We start from the raw sequence: 20,311 nt of genomic DNA on the forward strand, positions 1-20,311 counted from the left end.
TCCTATTCACAGGCAGCTTGGCACCCTGGCTTCCAGCACCAGGAGTTTGTTTGTTTGTTTTGTTTTGTTTTCATCTCTACCATTTTCCTATTTCTGGCCTCATGCATTTCTTTTCCTGTCTGGACACCAGGAGGAGAACATGGCTTCCCCTTTTCCTGAAAAGTTCATCCATCAAAATAAAAGGGCTCCAGCACTGTGGCTTTTTATTTTAATTTCACAGGAATGAGCCTGGGAAATGGATAAATATGAACAAGGAGTTTGCAGAGCTAGAAAGCGGTGGCTGGGTACAGCCCAACTGACAGCCAGAGCCTTTGGTGCACTGTGGCACCTGGGGGCTCAACGAATTTCAGGTTTGCTTCCAAGACATGCAGCCTGCACCGGGCAGGGCGCCTCTCTTGGAGGCACAGGTCATCATCTGGCTTTACCTGTCCGGTATTTGAGATGCATATCAAGCCAACCATCATCAGATGTGACTCAGGGGGAAATGCACACGTCCCCAGATAGCTCTCATAGTTGTTGTTGTTTAACTTTCTCTGATTTTCTACTTTGTTGAAGAAAAAAAAAGAGAAAAGAATGTGCTTGTTCCTCGTGGTGGGGGAGGGAGCAGAGGGTTTAGAAGGCCGTGGTTAGGACTTCTTCAGTCTTTAAGTTTCCAGGACAGTTTCTAATCGCGCCGAATTAGCCAGCCATGCAGGCTGTTTTTCTCCTTGGAGATTCGGATAATGCCTGTTTGCCTCCCCTACCCAGCAGTTTCACTCCAGGCAGAGGTGGTGGTGGGGGGGGGGATGGTGCACAGGCCCGGGGAGGAAGCAGGGCATCAGAGAGGTGCTCTGGCAGTGGGTCGGGGGTCAAGTTTCTAAGACTTGAAGTGCTAGGAGCCTCCAAGCCTTGGCCATTTCAGTACCACAAACAATGTCCCTTCCTTACAAGGCTCTGGTAACTGGTGCTGTGTGCAGGGCCCTGAGCTGGGGGACTTCTGTTTCCCTCCTCACTTGCAGGAAAAATGGTTCCGATGCAGGTAAAAGCAGCTGCCGCCCAGGAGCCATTGGAGTCTTGGCCCAGCGGCCTGCAGACATCCCAGGCCTCTGGTCAGTGAAGCTCACTGTCCCCTTCCCGGGGCCGAGAAGCAGAAGCAGTTGTCAGTAAGGCTTGAGATGGAATTACCCAGGTACAATTGGGCGTGGGGTGAGATCTCTCTCTCTCTTTCTCTCTTTTCCTTCCTTCCTTTTAAAACCAGGTGTAATGTGTGAAATGTGCTTCCCCAAAAGGTCCAGAGGCCTGGGGTGTGCAACCTGGGAGCCCTGAGTCTCTGAGACTCGCAAGAGGGAGGAAGGCATTAGATCGTATCGTGCCTGTTCTTCCCTTGTCCTCCTCCAAGGCAAACACTGGCACCCAAACGCACAGGACAAACACAGGCCCAGACAAACGCAGGAACACAGAATGCGCCTGGGCCGGAGGAAAAGCCCACAGGAGCCGCCAGCAAGGGGGTTCAGGGAAAAGGAACCCCAGGGACTCCAAGAGTGCACTGGTTTCCTCCTCGCGTGGAAGACGTGGGGAGCACTGTCTTCGTTTGTCCAGTCGGGACTGTGCGGGAGAGGGCAGCCCCTGACCCGCTCTGGGGCTCTCTGTGGCCTCTCCTCTGCCAGGCGCTTGGGTAACAGCGGGCGCCCACTGGCACTCACTGAGAGCGAACTCCTCCGCGGAGCGCCCCATTGCTGCTCCCTTTCGCTCCGGGGGGCTGGCCCGGTTCAGTGCCGACCCCTAGAGTTGAGCAGGTAGCCCAGCTTTGGCGCATAGTAGGCGCTTCCTACATGTTTTTGCAATATTAGCTGCAGACTTGAAACGTGTTCCAGCGGCGTGGGGGGTGGGGGGTGGGGGGTGGGGGTGATACAGACCCGGGCGCCTTTTCAAAAGAGGGGTCAAAAGAGAGAAGAAATGGGACTCGGAGAACTTCCTCTTTAAATAATCGGCCTTAATTACGCCTTGGACTTTTCAGCTTTGGCGTGATTATAACCCTTGAGGGATCGCCTAATAACCACTCTGCTGACTGCTCCTGTAATTAACTCCTAATTTATTTCAAACAGGGGGGAGGGGAGAAAGGACCAGCCTCTGCCGCCAGAGCCAATGGGAGGCGCGCGTTCGTGACGTCAACGCCAGGGCCGGCGCGGATTGGCGGGCCCGAGTCTCCCACTTCCCCTTGGAGGAAAGGCTCGGCTCCCGGCGCGCCCCTCCCGTCTCCCCCCCAAAAAGTTTGAGTCGCCGCCGCCGGGCTGCCAGCCGAGTCGCGCGCCGGGACCTACGTGGGGCAGAGAAGTCATGGCTTCTCCGTCCAAAGGCAAGGACCTGTTTTCGTCGGATGAGGAGGGCCCGGCGCTAGGGGCCGGGCCGGGCCCGGGGCCCGGGGGCGCCGAGGGGGCGGCGGAGGAGCGCCGCGTCAAGGTCTCCAGCCTGCCCTTCAGCGTGGAGGCGCTCATGTCGGACAAGAAGCCGCCCAAGGAGGCGTCCCCGCGGCCCGCCGAGAGCGCCTCCGCCGCGGCCACCCTGCGGCCGCTGCTGCTGCCGGGACACGGCGCCCGCGAAGCGCACAGCCCCGGGTCGCTGGTCAAGCCCTTCGAGACCGCCTCGGTCAAGTCGGAAAACTCCGAAGACGGCGCGGCGTGGATGCAGGAGCCCGGCAGATACTCGCCGCCGCCGAGTGAGTGCGCGCCCGGGCGGGGACGCCGGGTGCTGGAGGGAGCCGGGGCGGGTTTCCAGGCAGCGGGTTCGGAGAGCCCCCGGCACCGTGCGCCCCGGAGGGCAGGCGCAGCTGGTTCGGGCCCCGGGTATCCCCCGAGTTCCGCGCGCCGGCTGCATCCTGGACACCCGTGGGCACTGGCGCAGCGCGTGGCCCGGGTCCCCTCGCTGTGCAGAGGGCCGCGCGCAGCTGCGGACTCGCTGGTCCGGGGCGGGCGAACCCTCGCTGGGTTTGCGGGTGGCCTCCTTGGGTTTCTCTAGCCCCTGGCCCTGCGCTTCGGCCACTTCGCTTATTTTGTTTCGCTGCCACCAGGGTCTGGGGAGTGAAGGGGGGGGGTGTGAAGTTCACAGCCCCTCGGGGTGTGCCCTCCTTTTAACGATGAACCAGCTGAAATCTAGCCCGATATTGGGTGGACAACCTGATCTCCCCTGGGTCCCGCGGGCGTCGAAGCAGCACCCCGCGAAGGGAAGGCGGCAGAGGCTGATGCGGAGCTGATGTCCCCGCCGCCGCCGGCACCTCGCCGAAGAAGTCCCCAGCTTCGCTGGGAGCGGGCTCGGGCTGAAGCGAGGGGTGCCCCGCTTGGCTCAGTGATCATGAAAGGCTTCCCTGGGCGCCCAGCTCAGCAGACCCCAGTCATCGCTGGAGCCCCGAGGCGCAGGCAGAGGCGGGACCTGGGGCTGCCCCCTTTCTGAGACACCCAGGCTTTATTTTAAGAAGACTGACTTGACTGGCAGTGGCCGAAGTGGGCCGGGGCCCTGGTGTCCGAGCCAGGCTGCTTTGGGGTGCCCTGGCCCCAGACCTTGGGTCCTTCTCCCCAGAGGGACCCAGCAGAGGTCCTCACACCCGCACCCCGCTTCCTGCAATGAGGCGGGCGGGGAGTTGGCCCAGGAGAGGGATGACGCCTTCAGCTTCAGCATCCATGTTGGGGCCCTGGGGCCTTCTGCAGGTTGGAAATCATTCCCCACAACTTTTACCTGTCTCTCTGGGCCTTTAAGAGTTCTCTGCCCGCTGTACCTCTGGGAAAGGTGGGCAAGAGGGGGCTTGTGGAGGGGCTTTTTATGCAAAGTCAGGAGACGCCTCTCTCTCCACTTCCACCCGTCAGCCCTGGAGGCTGGAGGTGCATAGCATTTTGTGAACAAAACCGGGCCATCTACCCGGCGTCGGAGGCTGTCCCCGCCGGCGTCTCTCTCCACCCTGATAGAAACTCCAAAAGATTCAAAGGGCGTGGAGATTAAGGACTCAAAGAATTGAAATACAAGTTTGCTCAGTGCTTTATAGCACTTTTAACCATGTTATCTTATCTGATCTCTGTGGCCAGAGCCGGCCTCCTGGGAACAGATGAGGACTTTGCAGCTGAGTTCAGAGGATTCAACACACCCAGCTTGGCTTCACAGAAAGAAACGGGGCGCCACGGAATGACGGGGCTCCTCTGGACATTCTAAAATGCCTTGCCCGGAACCTCACTGCGTGATCAGTATAGCTTACCCATTTTATTGATGGGGAAGTAGAGGCTCGGGAACTTTAAGGGCGCCCCACGGGTTCCTAGGCCTGGGCCCATATGCCCCGCGGCACAGGCAGCTTCAGGCCTTCCAGGGAGACATGTCCAGAGGTCAGAAGTCCCACTTCCTCAGGCCTCCAGGTTCTGGGAAGGCCATTCCCCCACTGACCTCGGTAAACAGCCTCACCACAGAGTGTAACCCAGCTTCCCTGCTGAGTGAGGCCGCCTTGGGCCCTGGAGCTGACCTTCCCATAAGAAAAGCTGGAGATTCCCAGAAAGGACTTCATTTTAAAACAAAAAGTGGGTTATTGGTGCTTGGGGCCTGCAGAGGCCACAGGAGTGCGGGAGTAGGAGCCAGGTCCTGGGAGCTCCCAGGGAAGGAGCCTGGGGCGGGAGGGAGCCACCCGCCCGGGCCTGGTTTTGTTATTCAGAGGAAGTGGGATAAATGCTGTTTTGCTTTGTATAATCGCATCCTTCCTCTGCTTGGTTTAAAATGGGGGAGGGAGGTGGGAGGAGGAGTGGGGGGCCGAGAGGAAGCGTCCCAACTTTTCGGCTTTGATGCCCGTGTGCGATCCCCGTCTCCCGGATTTCATAACTCACAGGCAGCCCCCAGGAGGGACTGTGCCGGGAACTGGAGTTGCTTTCCCACTTAGCGCAGGATCCCGATGAGACGCCGGGAGCTGGGGACCCGAACCCCTGCCGCCAGGCCCTCCGGTGCCCGGCCATTCTCGAGGCTGAGGACGTCCGGGTCCTGGAGGCGCCGACGGTGTGGTTAGGGTTATTTGTACGTTAAGGAGCGGGTGCCCTGGTTCACTTAGGGATTAGCGTTTGCAGGTACGTCTCTGTGGTCCTTCTCGCCCACCCCTCCCAGAATGCTGGCTTTCTGGTTGGTTGCCGAACCCACTACCTCTTTCTGTCAGTCACTTAACGTGATGGTTGGTCATGTCACCCGGGACAGGGCCACTGCTTGCTGGAAGCGGCGGCTGGGCTCGGACCTGTGCTGTGTCACCCTCCCGTACGAAGTGTAAACTCTTGGGCCACCAAAGTAACAAAACAAGAAATGCGACATTCTCCCCCTGAGTCCTTGCAGTTATTGTAACTGCGGCTCCACTTGGAAAATTAGCATAGCTCGTAAAAGCCAAACGCAGCCAGTTAATTGTTTAGCAACCTGCCCCCCAGCGCCTCCCGCCTCCCCCTCCCCCTCCCCCTTCCCCTCCCCTGGAGGAAGGAAGCCCTAAGTGAGCTGATGCCCTGGGACTGCGAGGTGCCCGGACAGTCCCGTGGCTTGTCATCGAGTCCAGTGAGGCACGGAGTCTGATGCTGCTGGCGTACCTTCATTTGGCTTGTTATTGCCTCTCTCCGAACCCTGGCGACAAACGAACCATTTACACGTTGGCTCCACACCATGGCATAATGGGCCGGATGACTAAGATGTCATCACATGCTCTCCATCCCCAGGCGAGGCAGCCTGATTTCCCCTGACATTTACGTTTATGGGCGAGCTAATTTTTCTCTCCTTCTTGGTGCAGTTTATATCCCAGAAGCACCCGGCCAAAAAGCTCAGCCCACATCTGTAAAGTGATGTTCAAGTTTTATCATCTGTAGACGGGATGGAATGACAGCTGTGGCGGTTTACTGCGTGGGGCTGCCCCCCCCCTCCCCAGCAAGATGCTGTTAATTTACCACAGACCCTGTCTGCAGGGTTAGCCTCCGCCAGTGTGCGGATGCCAGTGTGCGGATACAGCCCAACGCGTCCGCGCCCGCCCGGGGCAGAGAGGGAGACGCCCGCCTTTAGAAGACCCTTCTCATTTTCTTTCCCATATGCGATTTTGTCAGCATCCGCGGGAAGTGAGGACTATTCGGAATCCATTCCCCACATTATTGATTTCTGGTTTTAGAGCAAGAGAAGAAGAGGGAGGGAGGGAGAGAAACATTGATGTGTTGTTCCCCTTATTTGTGCATTCATTGGTTAATTCTTGTATGTGCCCTGACCAGGGGTCCAACCCAAACCTTGGCTTTTCAGGAAGCTGCTCTAACCAACTGAACTACCCCCCCCCCCCATTTTAACGAGGAGAAATTAAGCTCAGAGGAGATGGGGTTTTGATCTTAGGAACCAACCACTTGACTCCCTTGACTTACTTAGGAGAGGTCTGTTCTCAGGAGTTCTATTTCCATTGCTCTGAAGCTGTTTATTTCCCATAAAGTTCTGTTACACCATTAAATTCCCACACGTTTTAGCAAAAGCCTCAATTTTTTAAGATGAAGTAATTTATCTATTTAAATATCAATTTTTTTAAATGAAGTAATTTATCTGTTTAAATATGGTCCTCCATCCTCCTCCCCCCACCCACACCTGGCTCTGACAAAGGAGTCCGGAAGATGAAGAGGGGGCCCCGGCCTTGCTAACCGCTCCCTCTCTGCCCCCAGGACACCTGAGCCCCACCACCTGCACCCTGCGCAAGCACAAGACCAACCGGAAGCCGCGCACGCCCTTCACCACGTCCCAGCTCCTGGCGCTGGAGCGCAAGTTCCGGCAGAAGCAGTACCTCTCCATCGCCGAGCGCGCCGAGTTCTCCAGCTCGCTGAACCTCACAGAGACCCAGGTCAAAATCTGGTTCCAGAACCGGAGGGCCAAGGCGAAAAGACTGCAGGAGGCCGAACTGGAAAAGCTGAAAATGGCCGCAAAGCCCATGCTGCCCTCCGGCTTCAGCCTCCCTTTCCCCATCAACTCGCCGCTGCAGGCAGCCTCCCTCTACGGCGCGTCCTACCCTTTCCATAGACCTGTGCTCCCCATCCCGCCCGTGGGACTCTACGCCACTCCTGTGGGGTATGGCATGTACCATCTCTCCTAAGGACGACTGCCCGCGGACTCCGGGACGGGACGAGGCTGTTCCATGGGTCCCCCGCCCTCGCCAGGAAGCGCCCGGCTCTGCCAACCTCACACGCACCACCCGGAGCAGCCAGGCTGGCGGCCGCCGCCGCATTCGCATTCGTCCTGGGGGCTGGAGACCCCAAGCTCCCTGTTCTTGGCGTCATTTCCCAGACACCCCCTTCTCCTCACAAAGATTGGCTCTGATGGTTTTTATACATAAATATATATCACGAAACAGAACGCATTTTTATACAGCGGACGTCAAAATCCAAGTTATTTTGAAAGGCGAAATTTATATATATACTTTTTTATGTATATCACCCTAACAGACTGCTGACGTTCATTTGTGTGGGTTTTTTTTCTTCTTAGAGGGGGAGACAAATTGTTTTCTAAAATTGCTGAAATGTAGTGATTTGGGTGGGATGACTGGCTGTTGCTTAAGGAAAACAGATATTAGAATTAGACACAAAGTGCATAGGCCACCCATAGGGAGAGGTTCCTCCCGGCGACAGGCGACAGGCATAGGCCACGGTACAGTCTTCCATGCACTCGACTAATTAGCGGCTGCACATTGGGCCCTGTTTGCCCCCTGCACATTGCCACATTGCTACCACTTAAACGTTTCCTTTTGGGGGGGGGGGGGTAAGATCAATAAAAGGGGGCTGAGAAGACTGAGCCAGCCTCGGGGTAAAGTGGGAAATGGAAGTACTTCCCTCCAGGCTGTTGCTTAACTCCATTTCAGATCATTGTCCGGAGGAATTGATGGTTTCTGTGAAATGCTCTGGGTCAGTCCTCACACGTTGCAAAAGTGATGGGGGAGGGAGGGGTGTAGTTAATTCTCTGCTTAAATAAATGTCTTGTAACCATTACCTATATGCTACATATTCTTGGACAATGAGTAGATCCAGAAAGAAAGAAAAATCCTGCTTTCTCTGTGTGTGTACCTATTGTATGTGCTAAACGTATTAGGAAAATTTATATCCTTTTTTAACATGTTGGGGGCCGAGGGAGAAGCCATGTTTTGACTTGCTAAGAACCCACTTAGCTCCCTGGTATTTCATCTTCCCATCCATCTCCCCGCCCCACCTTCCCCCAACCAGTATACTTCATCCCTTTGAAAGGGTGTCTTGTATAATTTTATATATTTTATTGAAGAGTTATTTCTTATCTCTTATTCCGAATTAAATTAAACATTTGTTTTATTGCAGTAAAGTTTGTCCCAATTTAATTATTTCAAGAGGCGATCTCTCTGGGTTCTTCCTTGGGCTTTGCTCAAAAAATGCCACCCAAATGGGGGGAGGAAGGCTGTTGATTTTTATTATTTTAATGCGAATCAATCAAGAGTTTTGGCTAGATTCAGCGGGGAGGGGAGTGGGCGGTCCATTGAAAACAGCAAAATCTTTTGAAATATTTCCCCTGCAGCTTGGGTTACTCTGGGAAAAGAAGTGGAGTTTTGGAAACTCCAGTGAAAGATGAGCTTGGGAGAAAGGAGCAGGGTGAGGGGCGCCAGCATGGGAGCACTCTAGATGGTCAAGGGGAAATCTTGAACTTGAAATTTACCATCTATCAAAACAGCAGCAAATTGGCTCTGAGGGAAGAGCCCATGGCTCCTGGCAAATGGGGGTGGTGACTGGTGCCCTGTGGAGGGTCTCACAGAGGCCCCCTTCCCCATTCCAGCCTCTTCCCCGGACAGTCCCCGACTAATCCTCTCTCCGGTGGTTTGAGGGGGACTGGTTCATTGGAGTCCCCTTCGCTTTGCAGCCTCCGCTGGATACAGAAAGGGGGTCAGGCCTGGGCCTGAGGCATCCCTATCCAAACAAGTGGCTAGTGGGCAGGGGGCTGAGGGGAGGGCACCTTCAAGGCCACTTTCCGATGCACCAGTGAGTGAGGAGGCTGCAGTGCCTCACCTCCCCGGGGTCTGACGAGAAGCTCCTGGGAACCCAGAAGGTGGGAGGCCGGCACCTGGCGCTGGGGGACCGGCGCTTTGGCCCGCATTTTCTTGCGGATGGCCTCGAGCCTCAGGCCTCACAGCCCGGCACCAGGTGCCCGAACCGGCTCCGCTCCTGCTCCGTTCCTGGCAGAGCCCATGGAAGTGCCCAAACCTTCCCAACTGTGCCACCTCGCCCTCTGGCGGGCCTCCCCAGCCCCAACTCCCAACCCCGGCCCCAGTCCGCCTTCCTCGCTTAAGGGATGCGCTTGCCAAAGCCCAAAGCCCTTCAGGGTCCGCCATCAGCCGCCTCCTTGGGTCCCCAGTTAGCCGTCTCCCCAGCTTCCCTTCCCGGCACTGGGACCCCGCAGCCTCAGGGATCCGAGCCCAGGAGGGAGTTGGGAGACCGGGCTGCCTGGGAGAGGGGGGGGATCCTTAGCCCCAGTGCTGCTGGGAGAACGGTGGCTGCGTGCTGCTGGGCCTGTGGGGTGGATGGGAGACGCCTGGGCGATGGCGCATTACAACAGAAGCCCCACATCCCCAAGGCTCAGGCTCAGACACGCGCACTCGGCACCTCTTGATGGAGGGGGGTCGCTGAGCTGAGGGCTGAGCCAGGTTGCGGGGGACCTTGCCTGGCTCTGGGGTCCTCTGAGCCTCCCAGGGAGCTGGTTCGGCCGTCCTGGGGTCCCCGCTACGGAGGGCGGAGGGCCCGTTATGCCTTCAGAGACCAGACCAGCAACCTTCGGGCAGAAGGCCCCTGACTCCCCAGGACACCGCAGCCTGGCCCTGGACCTCCTTGCAGGGGCTGCTGGAGGCCAGCACACAGGCCCTCACCCCCGCATTCTTCCCGCTTTCATCCAAAGCTTCCCAGAAACAGCTCTGCTTTCCGCAAAGGGGCAGGAAGGAGGGAAAACCCTGTTCTGAGCCCCTAGGTGTGGAGCTAGCCGTTCTCTCTGCCGCATGTAGCGACTGCACAGTCGCGGGAGGAGGAACCCGAGGCCGAGGCGGCTCCCTGAGCACAGGGCCAGCGCGTGGTGGGCTGCGGGTTGGCCAAGGCGGCCACGCAGGAGCCTCAGACCTGATGCGGGGCCTGCACCGCCGCCGCCATCCCCATCCCGAAGCCCTGAGGACCCAGGTCTGGGCCTCTCTCTGCATCCTGTCCCCCTCCCTCACTGCGAGGGGGGGGGTGTCCCCACCCAGGACCCCATTTCCCTCTCTCCTGGGACCTGGGCTCAGTCTAGGAGGGGGTGCGGGCAGGGCCTGCAGGTAGGCGAGAAGGCCTGGCGGGAAGAGGCTCCGGCACAACGCAAACCCTCTGCCCGCCCGCCTGGCCCGCTTGAAAAGAGGGCCCTGCCTTTGAGGGGACCTCGCCCGCCCGAATGAAACTCCCACGGCCATTCTTCGCCATAAAAGCCGCTCATTTGCCACGGGTTGGAGAGGCCATTCCCCACCCCCACTCCCGCTCCACTGCTGGGTTTGGAATAAACATAAACCTCCTGCATAAAAGAGCCCATCTCTCTCTCTCTCTCTCTCTCTCTCTCTCTCTCTCTCTCTCTCTCTCACCCCACCCTCTGAAATCACAGGGCCTGGGTAGTGAAGTTGATTACCCCGTTTCCCCTTCAACGTTCAGTAAAACAATTTTTCCCACTTGGCGATGCTGCGGGCATCTTTAATGAAGCTGGTCGGAGGGCTGGGAGGAGAAGTCGGCTGTCAAGTCCTGGACCCCTCTCCCCGGCTCTCCCCCCCCCCCCCCAGCCCCTCTCCCCTCCGCCCTGCTAGGAACTAAATAAAAAGCAGGAAAATTACTTTCCAAAATAGCCCCGCTTCAAAGCAGACCCAGGGCTCGGGCTGCGGGGATCCTGAACCCGGCCCCGATAAGGCTCCTAATAATCAAATCCAAACTCCATCCACCTCCTCCGCCTCCCTCCTCCCTCCTCCGGACCCTCTGCATTTGTTGATGAAAACACTTTGATGTCCCAAACAATTATTATTATAATTTTAAACAACCTGGTATTTTCCATTACTAACGGCTCGGGCTTTGAAGTTACACCTCATAATTTCCTAAATTAAATAAATCATTTTAAGTTTGCACTGGGAGGCTTTTAATAGCAGAGAAAGGAATATCATTATCTTATTGAGACCCAATTGCGGCGGCTCCAGCCTGGCTGTAGCTGGGGGCAAAGTAGGCTCCCTCCAACAGACACACTTTATTAACCTCCCATAACTCTTGAAAGAACATTTTTATATTTTCTTTGATTTCCCCCCTCCCTCTCTTGTTTTAAAGCTGCCCCAACCTTTAATTAGTGCCTAATATGAAAAGCATTATTTTTTTAATGCTATGTAATTTACCAGCGGCAACAGGCCAAGCGAACAATTGTTTCTTAGACTCGGTTTTTCACACAGGGCAAAGAATGCCGCTCCAAACCCAACTTTTCACGGGTGGTTGCACTAATTAATACAGTGTCTGCGGCTCCTGGGGGTTTAATATTGAAGCCTACGGGGCGGAAGGGGTTTAGAAGTCCGGCTCCTGCCACGGCGCCCTCGGATTTCTTTCACGCTGTTTGACCCTGTCTGTGGAGTCAGCACAGACAGAAACTGTTCCCTGGCCCGAACGCCCGGAAACCCCAGTGCCTCCAACTTGGGATTGAAGGCTTGGGGGGGGGGGCAGGCTTGGGGTGCAGGGAGCCCCCTGCTCACTCTGGGTTTGGAGGAGGGATGCCCCTCTGGCAGCCTGGAGGGGAAGAAGCCCACCGGTTTGGGCTGGAGTCAGGCTGTTGGGGGCAAATGCCAGCTCTCCCGGGCACCAGGCTCTGGGTACGGAATTGCCCAGGACAGGCAGGGACTGGCAGGGGGACTGGGAAAGGGACCCAGGGACCCAAGGACCCAGGGACCCAGGGACCCAGGGACTCAGGGACCCAGGGACCCAGGCCAGCTTCTCTCTCCCGCTCCCACATTCTTGTCTCTGACTTCCCATTCTCATCTCCAGTTCCACCCCCCTGGCTCCTTCTCATTCTTTCTTCTTTCCCCTCCGTCCATTCTTTCCCATGTCTGTCCCACGTTATATGTTTTTATACTTTTCCTTTCCCACCTTCTTACTGTCTGACAATTCCTTTCCAAGCTCATGGTCTTCATTTCTTTTACGCTCTTTTCTTCTCTTGTTTTCCTGTCACTTTGCTCTTCCTTTGCGTCTCTGAATAGTGTTCGGTTTTCTATTTATTCTCGTTCCCACTGTCACCTCCTCCCCACCCCCTACTCCGTCTCTGTTCCCAGTCTTTCTTCCCCGGTTCCAGCGATTTCGTGCCGGATTCCGGAGCCCAGCCCTGCTCGCTCCTCCCGGCGCTGCGCCCTGGCGCGGGGGGCTCCTGGCCACCGCGTCCCTTGGGCGCCTGCCCTCCCCGCTGCACCTGGCGGGCCAGCCCGGGGGACCCCTGAGCAGGGAGAGGGCAGGTCCGCGGGTTTCTCCCTGGGGCCGTGGGCGTCGCGGCGAGAAGGGCAACGCCGGGCCAGGAAGGGCCGGGTCCCCGTGCTCGGCCCCCGGCCCCGCCCGCCGCCGGCCGCCCGTTTGAAGTCGCGGGCCCGGCAGGAATGCGGCCGGGTTATCAATCACGCAGCTGGATCCCGAAGGTCTCGGCCTAATCACATTTAATTGCTCGTGGAGGCCCACTCTCGCCCCGGGCCGGCCGCCGCGCTCAATTACTCCCCAAATACCAGCCGTCAAGGAGCGCGCGCTGACACCGCGGCCCGCGCCGCCCGGCTCCCCGCCGCCCCGGCGCCCCGGCCCCCGCCCGCCCCCCGCCGTTAAACTCACACCTCGCCCCCGAGGAGCAAGCCGAGCGGGTAATCACAGTCCCTTTACGGGCGCTGCCCGAGGCCGGGCTCCGGGCGCAGCGACCTGCACCTCCCCGCGCCTGGGAGCCTCGCCCCCGGCCGGAGACGATGCCATCGGCTCCCTTTGCGCTATGGGAACGGACCGAGGTTCCTTCCAGAACGTGTCCGAGGTGGCGAAGGTAGGCAGCGCCCCGCCGGGAAGGGACCTGGCGACCCGGCTGTTCCGCCGGCCGAGAGCACAGGGCAATAGCGCCTCCCAGAGGCGGGAGCCGGACCTGGCCCGCACCTTCCGCAGGTACTTCTCCTGGCCGCTCCTCCCTCCCTGGTGCCAATCCTGGAAAGTATCCCCAGTTATCCCTTTTCCAGGTGAGGACACTGGGGTCCGAGCCCGGACGTGAACTTGGGGTGTGGGAGTGGGGGGGAGAAGCTCGCTCTCACACTGAGACCCTGGCCTGTCCCTGCCTGAAGGCCAGGACCTGGGGGTGCGCTCACACCCACAGAGCAGGGGAGGAAACCTCCCACAGAAGCTGCCCAGAGGGGGCCCAGCAGGTGGGCATCACAGCTGCTGAGTGGGCCCAGAGGCACCTGTCCTGCCAGCGTGGCCGCTGCTTTAGGAAGAGCGCGCGCACGTGTGTGTGTGTGTGTGTGTGTGTGTGTGTGTGTGTGGTCTGCCACGCGTGGGGAGGGAATAACTACACACCTGGACGCTGACAAGAGGGGGACAGGGACTTCTCACTGGGCGGGGCCAAAGGGCTTATGTCGGTCTGCAATACTGTTGCCATAAGATGTGAAGCAGAGAAAGCCAGGTACAGCACACACACTTGCAATGGTCAGTTCTGTTGAACATATATAATGTATCCTGTCCTGTCGAAGATACCACCAATCACAACATGCATTTTATATTCCACTAAAAAGAAAATATGGTCAATGGTGCTGTAATATTGCATCCCCTAGAATTTTGTTATACTTATTATCAGCTTTTATTATTAAGAGCTCTTCTAAATTAAGAAAAAAATAGATGAAATGGATGAGAGTCATCTAAAGTCAGTCTTTGATTGCCTTTATTCTGCCCCCTTTCTTAATCCTCATATGTGTTTATAAAATATATTCCAGTTCCCCAAATACTCTCATCCGAGTTTGGCCCTCAAGGCAATACGGGGCATAATAATTTCCCCATGTCATGGAAAACGAAAGGTGACTTCCCCAAGGTCACAGAGCCAGGAAGTGGAGCCAGGGGGAGGTTAAGGCCCCGCTGGATTAGAGGTCTGTGTGTCTAGCTCGCTCACTTGCTCGCGCGCGCGCGCTCTCTCTCTCTCCCTGTCTCTTCCCCCCTCCCCCAAAGCATACAGGTCTCTGAGAGGGGTTCCTGAGTTGCAGGGCCTGATAGAAAAAGGGCTGTTTTAGTAGCACAGCTCGGCCTATTTTTATTTCAGGGCTGAGAAGGCTTGATGATGGAAAGCCTGACTTTGTAAAGAGACTGTGCCCAAGACGCCGAGTGCCGCCTGAAACCCCATCGCAGAAAATCACCTGAAAGGCGGTGGTGATGGACGAGGCACTTACTGATGTGAAATTGGCCAATTTAGGGCAAGTCTGAGGGCTGCGCAGTATTCCCTCCTCCTTCCCACCACACCAGCCGCTCACCCCGTCTCGTCTTCCCGGTTGGATTTCCCTTTGTTCAGCGATGGGAATAGAGAGGAGCCAAAAAGCGTAAAAAAGCCTGGGGTGGGGGTAGGGGGTGGGGGGAATATGATCTGGGGTTTGAGGATTCCCGGAATGCAACTGTGCAGTGAAGTCATCCCAGTGGAGGGGGCTGAAGGCTGGGCTCCCAGCGGCCACGTCATTGCCCTCCTCCTGCCCCCGCCGACCCCCCTTCCCCGTGGGCCGCTGGCACAGGGCATTGGGCTGTGGCTCCGCCTTTGGGGAAAGACCTGCAGATCTAAATTATTCCCCGGGTTAGGGACATCTCTGCCCTCCCGCGACGCCACTGAGCCACAGCCCGGTGAGAAGGGGCTGATATTTCTTTTTCAAGAAGCGGCCAGTGCGGAGGAAATTAGGTTTTAGAAGGAAAGAAGCGATTAGAGGGAAGGCACATGATTTCCCTGAGTCTGGGACGGATGAAAGCTGAGCGGGAAAATGTCTCTTTCAGGGGCAGTAATGCCCACATCTCCCTCCCCAGGCCATCCCTGGCTAAGTCTGGGGCTAGAAAGCAGAAACCATTGCTTTTCAGAACAAGGTAAATACAATGAATGAGCGACGACTCTGGCTCAATATTACAACATTGAACATTGATCCTGTCATGGCCCAGGCTGTTTCTGAAATCCTCCGAACAGAATCATCCACATTCTCTGCAGCTCAGAAGAAAACGAGGATGCTGTCCATCCCTCTGGACAACACCTGAAGGAAGCGAGCACTTCCTACGGCCCAGGCAGTGGATCGAGTCCTTGACTGAACTTCCTTTCAATCCGAGGAGCAGCACAGCCCTGTTCTACCCCCACGTTATATAGAAGGACGCCGGGGCCCTGAGAGTCAGTGTAACTAAATTGCTGGTCGCACAGCTGGCGAAGGGCAGAGCTGGGATGGGGACAGTGGGACCCCAGGGAGCACTCACTGTTTCATGCAGAGTTTTGGGATTGTGTCGCCCCACAGGAGTGGAAACCAGGATGAAAGAGGTGGTTCTCGGGCCCACTGGGTTTCTGAACTGATTTAAAGTAAGAATCCGTCCCCTGAAGCAAAATGACATTTCAGGCCAATGCCTTCAGCTGGGGCTAGACGGATGCTGAAGGACGCACCACCCAGTGGGGTCTTAAGGTGAAGGCTGTGGCCATATCTATCCCACAAAAGGCTCAGAGTGGACGTGACCTGCCCAAAGTCACTCAGCTGCTGTGTGGAACAATAATATCGTTTTTAAAAGTTACATCTGTAGTTCAGTGAAGCTGATCGGAGCTCAACGAGGCCTTGGGAACTTGATTTCTGAGCAACCTGACAGCCAGGTGTCCCTTAGACGGTAGTAGCTCACTAAGAGAGGCCGCTGTCAAGGACACCAGGATGGGGGGGAGGGTGCTGGTCCCGAATGATATACATCCATCTCCATCTCCCACAGCCACTCCAAATTAAAAGCATATGTGCATCGCATTTGATCTGATCAAATAATATTTTCCCAAGCTTAGAGAAAGTGCAAGCAAAAGGTCTTTTTTTTTTTTAGAAAACTTTTCTATTTTTATTCCTCTTGTAACATACTATCTTGGTAAAAATAGTAAGCTTGTTGGGCACCCAGGCAAGTCTCCAACTCCATCACACTCTCTTCCAGATAAACTGCTCTGGTGGTGCCCTCCTTTTATTGATGTTTTGGTTCTTCCGCCAAAGACCAGCAAGTGAGAAGCCCGAGTTACCCGGTCTAAGTCCAAACTAGCCACCGTGGCTCCCTGCAAACCAAGGCAGGGACCGGCAGCGGGTAAGAGAGAGGACGCTGTGAGGCCCAGGTTGTCGTCCTCGGTTCTGAACGGTGTCTCGAGCGCTGAGAATGGGGCATGCGCAGCAAGCACAGTGCTTACTGAATGAATGAAGGCGAAGGTTTTACCAAACGACACAACAGTTCCGGGAACATTTGGGAGCTCTGGGTTTTGCTGCTTTTTAAAATGTTCTAAAATGTATGGGTTTGCCATGAGTTCAGACTTTGAAAAAGTTGGTTCAGTTCCCAAGATAATAAAAACGATTTGCATTTGGCAAGATGGGCCAGGTAGTGCTATCAAGGCAGCTATAAAAAGTCCGTGGTTCCGTCGCGTCTCTGATGGCTGGGCACAGCTGAGTATTAAAGAAACTTTCACGACCCCGACTGGTGCCTTAGCCAGACTCTCCAGAGCAATTCAACTTGTCCTTACATTTCATGGGCAGAAAACGTTTAAAACATCGCATTACACGAAACCCTCCTGAGTTATAAAATTGTCCGGGGGGACCTGGGACACTTCTTTGGAGATTGCTTTACAGTGTGGTCCAGAGGTTGATTAATGGGCTCAGGGACAGGAGTGCGAGGGGTGGAGTCTAGTAGTGCAAGGGGTGTCTAGGAGCTTGAGAGGCTGATTCTGTGAGTGTGAGGGGTGGGGTCCAGGAGTGCGAGGGGTGGAGTCTGGTGCTGCGGCTTTGGAAGGAGAGGCTCTGGAAAAATATCTTTTACTAGAGGCCCGGCACATGAAATTCATGCACTCTGGGGTGGGGGGGTCCCTCAGCCCAGCCTGCACCCTCTCGCAGTCTGGGAGCCCTTCGGGGATGTCTGACTGATGGCTTAGGCCTGCTCCCCACAAAGCAGGCCTAAGCTGGCAGTCAGACTCCTTAGTGCTGCTGTGGAGGCAGGAGAGGCTCCTGCCACCACTGCTGTACTTGCCAGCCATGAGCTGGCTTCTGGCTGAGCGGCGCTCCCCCTGTGGGAGCGCACTGACCACCAGGGGGCAGCTCCTGCATTGAGCATCTGCCCCCTGGTGGTCAGTGCATGTCATAGCGACTGGTTGTTCCACTGTTTGGTCGATTTGCATATTAGCCTTTTATTATATAGGATTGTCGTTAGAACCTCAGTTTCCTCTTCTGTGATATGGGGCTTCCGGTCTCTGCTGCTGTGGCCCTCACATGTATGTTCCAGAGGCATAATGAAGGCATCGTCACCACTTTGCAGCTTCTTGAGACCAGTGATAGGGTTTTAAAGCAAACCAGCACTTCCAGGAATCAGGTGGGAAATGAGAAGGTAGTAATTTCAGAGTAAATGTCTCATCCTTACTAGACTATCCTGCGCAACTCAAAGTCGCCGTAGGGCTCCGGGCCTATGACGTTCTCAAGGGCGCAAGAACGCAGGCCCCAGGGCCCAGAGCTGGGGGTGCAGTCAGAATTCCTTAAATTCATCTTGATTTTCGAGGTCATTATTAAGAAACCTGACACTTCACAGGTTACTAATTCATAGATTGTAAAACTCTTCCCCAAAGCCTGACAGTCTCCTGCACTTCTCGGAGCCCAGATTTCCAAGCTCCGGGCCTGAGAGGTTTCACATTACTAGGACCTCATCACTTTTCACAAACACACGGCAGCCCGTTTGCTGGTAGGTTATGAAATATGATCATAAATTAAAACAAAATGACTCACGTGAAATTAGTGGACAAAGAGCACTTTGTGACATCGAGGGCCGCGTCGGATTGTGTTGGTTCATTTATTGGGGTATTGGGAGGATTTCAGGGAGCCAGGTAACCCCATCCAGCCTGAACAGACGGCAGGCCCGGCGGTTCTGTTTCTGCGAAGCCGGCTGGAGCCCCTTTCAGACCCAGCGAGTCAGAAGCGACACTCAGGCACCGCTCCACAGGCGCAGAGGCCTGTCACGTCACCTGCACCGTTTCTCCCAGGCGGGTAGCGTTACACGGACGAGGAGAAGAGGCTCACAGATGGAGAAGGGGTCTCTGGGTTCTCAGAAGAGTTGAGACTTTTGCCCCAAACAGAAAATTAAAGCGAAAACACACACGATTCATCTCTCACAGGAGTTAGGGGCTGAGCAAGACCCTCTCCTGGGAGATTGGTGGGGAAGCAGATAATGTGGTAATATTTGTGCAGCCTTTGGTGGTTAATCCTGGCAGGTGGGTGGTGCTGGGCGCTTGCTACAGTGGTGACTCTGTCAGCAAGACTGGCTTCCTGTAGGCCTGCTGCATTCACAAGCCCCCGCACACAGCACGCAGAGCCGATAAAGTGGGGCCGCACTCCCAACTGGGGGGCTGCCCGTAGCCCCTCTGGGATTTCTTTTCCATTCCACTTGGTTTAGAAAAAGCGTTTTTCACTATTAGTCTTTCTTACAGAACTCAGTTCTTTTCCGTATGAGCTCTTGGTTTTTGTTTTTATTGTAGTTAAATTCACATAACATAAAATTTACCATTTTAACCATTTCGAGGGTACAATTTACTGGCATTTAAGTACATTCATAATGCTGTGCAGCCATCTCTCCCTTCCATCCCCAGAACTTTTTTCTTCTTCTCAAACTGAGCTCTGTGCCTATTAAACACTAACTCCTCCCGCTTCCCCCAGCCCCTGGTAGCCCCTCTGCCTTCTGTCTCCATACACTTGGCTGTTCCGTGGACCTCGGGTAAGCCTTTTGTGATCTGTCCTTTTGTGACCAGCTTATTTCATTTAGCACAATGTCCTCAAGTTTATCCATGTTGTAGCGCAAGCATGTCAAACTCATGGCCCGCGGGCCGCATGTGGCCCACAATGAATATTTTTGCGGCCCAGCCAATATAACAGTATGTAAGAAACGTTTACATAAACATTTCATAACTTAATTTTTACAATATCCTGTTATACATAATAATTAATAGCGAACTACAGCGTTTGCACATGACTGATTACTATAATTGTGTTGCATTCATTTTCCTTACACAACAGGTGCACCATTTCTCTCCGCTAATACTAGCAGCGAATATTTCAGCAGCCAATGGCCACGTCATTAGTCTTGGACTGACTTGTTTGGTGTGCACAACAGGAAATATTTCGCTTTCGGAGAACAAGAAAAATAGGTTTATTTGCGTTACGCTTATTAATTTGTGCAGTTAGTGTCTGGTAAGTTAATGTTCAAGAAAAAATATTAATTTTTATTAAAATGTTCTATTATTTTATGTTAATGATTACTCGTTTATTACGGCCCCTTGAATTCAGCACGTCTCTATAGAAATAAGCCCACATTTCTGTGGCAATGGAAGCTTGTGTTTTTCTGCGGCCCACATACACTTAGACCTTGTATTTGGCCCGTGTTTGCCTTTGAGTTTGACACGCTTGCTGTCGGTGTGTTTCTTTTCATAGCTGGATCACAGTCCATTGAATGGAGAGACCACACTTTGTCTATCCATCTACTGATGGACATTTGGGTGGCTTCGGCCTTTTGCCTCTTGTGACTAACACTGTTATGCACATTGGTGTGAAAATATCTGAGTTTCTGCTTCTCACTTTTTAACTATATTTTTATTTGGGGATTTATGTCTGTGTCATCCCCAGGCTATACAAGCTCTTTGGGGCCTGGTGTTCGAGAAGCTTCCAGTTTGGCTGGGGGAGAGCCAGGGAGTTGCACAGTTACTGCCCAGAGGTGCATGCTAGTCACCCGGGAGCTTCAGGGGCTGCGAGAAATGAAAAACTGAGATGCCAGGGCTGGAGCTGGCGGACTTCTAACCACGTCTTGAAGGTTCACATTGCTTTCCAGATAGAGGGGGAGCAGGAGACGAATGGAACAGGATGGACAGGACCGGGCAGGTGACCGGATGCCCAGGAGGAGCGCCTGGGCTCAAGACGGGCATTGAGAAGTCTGTGGCCTCTGGGTCAGCGCTCCTGGGTTCAAATCCTTGCTCCGCCCAGCTTGGGAGAGACACTTAACCATCTGGAACTTGATTTCTTCATGTGCAACATGTGGATAACGGCAGCACGCCCCCGGGATGGTGTGAG

At 55.1% G+C, this 20,311-nt stretch overlaps 1 protein-coding gene across 1 annotated transcript; it reads left to right on the forward strand.

The window, feature by feature from the left end:
• Positions 1-2,316: 2,316 nt before the first annotated feature.
• MSX2 (msh homeobox 2) lies at positions 2,317-7,084 on the forward strand (the record flags this gene model as incomplete). The annotated part of the gene is made up of 2 exons (XM_081090672.1): positions 2,317-2,695; positions 6,660-7,084. The coding sequence occupies 2 exons, from the start codon at positions 2,317-2,319 to the stop codon at positions 7,082-7,084; spliced, it is 804 nt and encodes a 267-aa protein (XP_080946798.1).
• Positions 7,085-20,311: the final 13,227 nt, after the last annotated feature.

Source organism: Myotis nattereri (assembly GCF_964212035.1).
Source record: "Myotis nattereri genome assembly, chromosome: 5".
Classification (NCBI taxonomy): domain Eukaryota; kingdom Metazoa; phylum Chordata; class Mammalia; order Chiroptera; family Vespertilionidae; genus Myotis; species Myotis nattereri.